The following is a 5,580-nucleotide window of genomic DNA, read 5'->3' on the forward strand; positions in this document are numbered from 1 at the left end:
TATACACCAGGACCTTGCTGCAAGAAACTGTCTGGAGGTGAAACTAATGTTCTGAAAACCAGTGACTGGAATGTCTCATCAAGAGGATGGTGGTGTGCATTCATCTTCTGATTTAAAGCAGACTCCCATTAAATGGACAGTACCAGAAGCTCTCAATTATGGGAGATATCGTTCTGAGAGTGATGCATGGAGCTTTGGCATCCTCCTCTTGGAGACCTTCAGCTTAGGGATCTGTCCACACCCTTTTTGCCACCAGAGGAGATTTTATCCATCTTTCCAGATTTAAATGAGTCACCGCCTTTTTCTTTGCCTGAAGATTTTGACTTATTTTTTTCCTTGTCTTTCTCATTTGGATAAGGAGACTCACATGAACTTTCACTTTTGTGTTTTGAAACCCCCATTGTTCCATTTTCCTCTTTCCGCCTCTTGGTTAAGTCCAGTGGCACTTCTCGGTCACTGTTTAAGTGATCCCTTTTCCGCTCTTTCTTGTCCTTTTCATCCTTTTTTTCTCTTTCTCTGGATCTTTCCCTTGACTTGTCCAAATCTTTCTTGTCCATTTCTCTCTTGGACAGTGGTGGAGGAGTATGATTAATGTAGAGCTTTGCTGAAGACTCTTTGAGTTCGATGAGACTGTCCTGTAGAAAATGAATGGAGATGGCAGGTGAACTGGCATAGTTCTCAGAACCCAGAGGAACTTTGGGAAGTACGGCTGTAACCTTTACTGTTGAGGAATGTGATGGAGAAGGATGGATATCAATTTTGCGACGTTTCTGTTCCCTTTCAGGCTCTGCAATATCTGATCGGGGAACAGGTGACTTCAAGAACCCAGAAACTGGTGTTTTCTCTCCTCCTTTAACATTTTCCTTTGATTTCATTTCCTTTGCTGTATCTCGTTCTCTGGACAGCTCCTTCTCTCTTTCCTTTTCTTGAGTTGACTTTGATTCTACATTTGGGACAGTGGTCTTGAATTTCTCATCTTTAGCTTTTTCTTCCTTCTTGAATTTTTCTTTCTCTTTGTCAGATTTAGGTGTTCTTTCCTTCATCTCTCTTGCTTTTTCATCTTTATTTGGCCGTTCTTCCTTTGGTTTTTCTTTACCATCTTTACCAAGTACTCGGGCCTCTGGAGTAGTAGTTGGAGTCTTTTCTTTTTTCTCTTTTTCTTTCTCTTTTCCTTTTTCTTTGTCATTTTCTTTAACAGTTTTGCTGCTGTTAGAACCACTATTTCCATTATTTGAATTCCCTTTTGGTGTGGCACTAGAAGCTTTATTAACAGCTTTCACACCACACTGAGATCTCTCCCTTGATTTATCAGTGTCCTCGGCACTGCTTTCGTCCAACTTAGATACACTTCCGATCGACGATGAAGAAGGCCCAGCACCAGGCCCATTTTGTACACTGGCAACTGCATTCCTTGGAGGGGGGTCTTTGTGATGAAACTCATTTTCAGGTATCATGTATGGCTTTCTACTTTTCAACTGCCCAGAGTAGCCCATAGCCAATGCATATAGATCTGGCCTCTTCTCTTTTTCCTCTTGGCAGATTTTATGCACTCTTCTTTCCAAAGCTTGACCCAGATTCAAAACTTTTGGGTACCAAGGAAGTATTTTTGTTAGCACAATCAAGATATTCCTGATGTGCGTATATTCGCCTGTTTCAAGGCAATGTACCGATGCCTTGGTCAGTTTGTAGTGCCATTTATGTACAACGTGTCGAAAATTTTCATAGTCTAATTGATCAGCTTTATTTCCACCATCAAATCCAGTTGCTCGTAATATAGTAAGGAATCCTGGATAATTTCCACATTCCTTTTCATACGTGGCTCTATCACTGTGCCACTTGGTCACAGTCTCTAACATGCAGCAAAGGAATCTCCCATATCGACTAGCTTCATTTTCAGTACAGCTTGAGACTGTGTAAATTATATCAGAGAAAACTCGATCATAGCAAAGAAGTGTGGAAAAATTTGGAGTTTTCTGTTGGTGTACCAATTCAACAAAACGAGCACAGTAAACAGCATCAATTGCTGAAAAAATACATCGAGGAAATATACACAGCTGTAGAAATTTTGTGATGGTCTCATTTTTGGTAGATTTTGCTAAAAGCCAGTTGTCCTTTTCCAGTTTCAGTCTCTGCAGAACTCGCTGTACATGTTCCATCTGTTTCTTTTCTTCTTCGAGAAGCTTGTCCTGAAGGGCAGTACATCGCTCCTTCTCTTTTTTCTTTTTATTTGGAGGCATTTCCTGGTTATCATCAATTGCTTTCATCTGGATTTTAAGTTTATTGACTTCCCGTTCATAGCTGGTATGTGGAGCTGCAAGGTCATACATTGTCAATGACCAGAATGTGGCATAGAATTGAGGACTGATGTCATCCCAGACTTTGGAAACGTGTAAGGAAACCACTGCTGCATGAACAGGAGCCATTACCATTTCACATGATGTGATGTACTTATGAACTTTATGCTGCTGTTTACTTCCCTTCTCTGATTTTTTAAGTTCGTCATACTTTGACAAAATACGGTGTGCATACTTTGGCCTAGACAGGAAAAATGCTGCATCGTGAGGTGTGTGAAATTCATTACACAGCACATCAATTGAAGGCACTTGCTTTATATAATCTTCTGTGCTTAGATTAGATGCTAAAAACCCACCAAACTGTACCAGGGTATCATGACACTGATCATAGAGTTTTCCCACAAGTTTCAAATGTTTCTCTCCACTTTCCTGAAAGATTATCCCATTCCTCTGCTGAGCCATAAGCAAGCAGAGAGGAAGAGCAAGAGCATGGTCTAATAGTGCATCCTTTAATCTCTGGGAGGATTTTTTAGTGTTTCTTATCTGGCCAAAATAACCACCTTCAGCTTTTAGTTGTTCTCCACCAGTCATGGCTTCTAGTTGCTCCATTGTCATTTCTTCTGTAATTTCTATTCCTGCCATTTTTTGTACCACTTCTTTCAGTATAAGCAGGTCAAAACTTTTGCCTGCCTTTAGCTGATTAGCCACATACTGAAGAAGACCAGCAAGATCAATTGGATATTTACGAAAAACTGCACCACAGAAACTAGCCAGACTCTGAAGCCAACTTGAGATGGTTGTGTCGTCATGTTTCATTTTCTCCTTTTCTGGATTAGCTAAAGCTTCAATGATACAATAGGCCAAGATGTCATAATTCAACGAAGTGAGGTATTTCAATGAATCTACTACAGGTGCTATCAAGTTATCATACTTCTGTATTTGTGACAAGATATAATCAAACAAAATGGTTGGATTGCTGTGGCTCAGCTTCCCAATTTGTCTTCCAGAAGGCTTCACATTTTCCTTGGTTAGACGCTTCATGATATATTTGGCTCTGTCTATTGTTTGAGCTTTAACTTTTACTAAAAGTGGATGACTGTTGTAAGTTTCATTCTTCCACTGGCCATACAGACGATATCTATGCTGATATGGAAATGTTTTAAACATCCCCCATAGTTCCTCAGACATACAAGCATTGCAGTCCATCAAAGAAAGAGATGGAAGTAATACCTGGTCAGTAATGCTAAGCAAACAGCTAAGGATAACTTCCGTTTTCTCTTTATCTTCTTGTTTGCGTCCATCAGACTGAAACTCCTTCATAAATGACTTGCCTATCCGCACCACTTTAGCAAATAAAATGGGATCGTGAGAAAGGTGGGGACCAAGGTAACAGAACATATTGAAGACGTCTCTCCTCAAATCTTCAAAGCTCTCTGCTTGTTTTGGCGCTCTCTTATTTTGCAAAGCACTAACAGGTGAGCCTTTAGCACCTTTAGGAATGCCAACTTTTCGGTAGAGAGGCTCAATAGTTATATGAATCAGCTTGCAAATAGCAAGGGCTATTAGTTTATGCGAAGCTGCATAGTATGGAGGCGTCTGATCCATAATGCTCTGCGCATGCTGCCAATCACCAATCTTTAACAAGGCTTCCAACAAACCAAGTTTTTGGTTGTCAGGTGGCTTCTCCACTTTCTCCTCTTCTTTTTCCTTTTCTTTCTCTCGCTCGTCAATTTTATCAGAAGACAATACAACCATTGTAAGTTTTTTAACGATCTGCTTAGCTTCTACAATTTCTCGCTTGTGTTCATCCATAATGCAATTATCAGCTGGAAGAAGATGTACATAAAGATCATCTAAATCAATAAGGTTAAATTGTAGAAGTACTGCTGCAACTCTGTATAAAGATGAAGGAGTCTCTCCATTTGGTTCCTGATAAAACTTGAATTTGAACCCAAGAATATGACACAGTGTTTGCGGCTCACACATACTCATGTAAGATTCTAATAAAGATATAAAGAAGTCATCTTGTTCCGGCCTGCATTCAAACACTTCTAAAATGACATCCAGAACTCTATTGGGATCCAGATTAAAGCATCCTATTAAAGATTTGATATTTTCTAAGATTAAATCACTAGTAATATTTCCAGATAAATCTTGCCCCAATTCAGCAATCAGCTTGGCATAACCTTCATTTTCTTCTCTTAACAAATTAAATTTTTGCTGCTTATAAAAGAGTTTTGTCTTGATTTTAACTGACTTTTGATTGAATTGCTGTGATTGTTTGATAAGCCCTAACGATTCCAATGTTTCTGGATCCAAGCGTTCCTTTAGAACTGTGTCTGAAACTAAATACAAACATGCTAATACCAATTGTGTAAAATAGTCTCCCTTGCTTTTTTCTTCTAAACAATTTGTCTCGATATCTAATATGCAGAATACATCAGCAAGAATGGAGGGCATATCCTCACGAAATTCACTAATGTCACTAAGAACATTAGATGCCTGTTCATGCTTTAGATTTCCTTTAATGACATGGTATGATAATTCATAAAGAGCTTGCTGGAAATCTCTATAAGTTGAACTATCGAGGCTTTTATTTTCACTGAGGATCCGGCATAAATGTAAAAATTCGCCTCTCCCTGATTTCTCCCAGTTCTTTATCCACTCTACAGGAACCACCACAGTTACGGCCGCCATCTTCCCCTTACCAGTAGCAGAGGCGGAACCGGAAGTTGTAGGGAAGGCGCTGGTCCCGAGCATGGTGGCCGCCTGTCCCCGCTCCCGAGACTGCACAAGCAAAGGAGGAATGAAAAATTTTCAATGGGGAGAATTGAGCCATTAATGCAGAACCAGATTGTCCAGAAAAATCTGGGCCACGTTTTTTAATGTGTCAACTCAAATATCACCATCACAAATCTCGGGGTCTCTCATTCCTGCCTAATCAACAAACTCTGACGTTAGTAAGTAGAGTTGCCTGGCAGAGGTGGAGAATGCAACTTTGTCCAGAGATCCACTACCTTTAGAATTAACTCTGGAAGTTTTTCTGCCCTTTCACAGCAGGAGGCAAATATATATATAGCCACCCAGGAAACCATCTAACTTTCATATTTTGCCCTAAATTAATTATTAATCACCGTCAGCCTTATTATTCTCTAAAGAGTGTGAAGAATATATTCATTTTCCCTTTACCCTTTTGAATTTTTGCTGAGACTTCTGTAATAAGACAGATTAACAAAAGAAAATCAAAAGTTTAACATGCATACTTCATGGTGTACATGGCAGATAT

The 5,580-nt window shown here is 39.6% G+C and overlaps 1 protein-coding gene across 1 annotated transcript; it reads right to left on the reverse strand.

The window, feature by feature from the left end:
• Window positions 1-218: 218 nt before the first annotated feature.
• Window positions 219-5,002, reverse strand: LOC102267029 (THO complex subunit 2-like). The gene is made up of 2 exons (XM_070361531.1): window positions 717-5,002; window positions 219-635 (listed from the first exon to the last, which is right to left on the reverse strand). The coding sequence occupies exons 1-2, from the start codon at window positions 4,989-4,991 to the stop codon at window positions 219-221; spliced, it is 4,692 nt and encodes a 1,563-aa protein (XP_070217632.1). The 5' UTR covers window positions 4,992-5,002.
• Window positions 5,003-5,580: the final 578 nt, after the last annotated feature.

Source organism: Bos mutus, chromosome 1 (assembly GCF_027580195.1).
Source record: "Bos mutus isolate GX-2022 chromosome 1, NWIPB_WYAK_1.1, whole genome shotgun sequence".
Lineage (NCBI taxonomy): Eukaryota > Metazoa > Chordata > Mammalia > Artiodactyla > Bovidae > Bos > Bos mutus.

Bases quoted from the DNA above. Each gene is read 5' to 3' on its own strand.
- LOC102267029 (XM_070361531.1), bottom strand. From the start codon at position 4,991: ATGGCGGCCGTAACTGTGGTGGTTCCTGTAGAGTGGATAAAGAACTGG. The intron at 636-716 runs GTTACAGCCGTA...CATTTTCTACAG, and splicing joins CACATTCCTCAACAGTAAAG to GACAGTCTCATCGAACTCAA.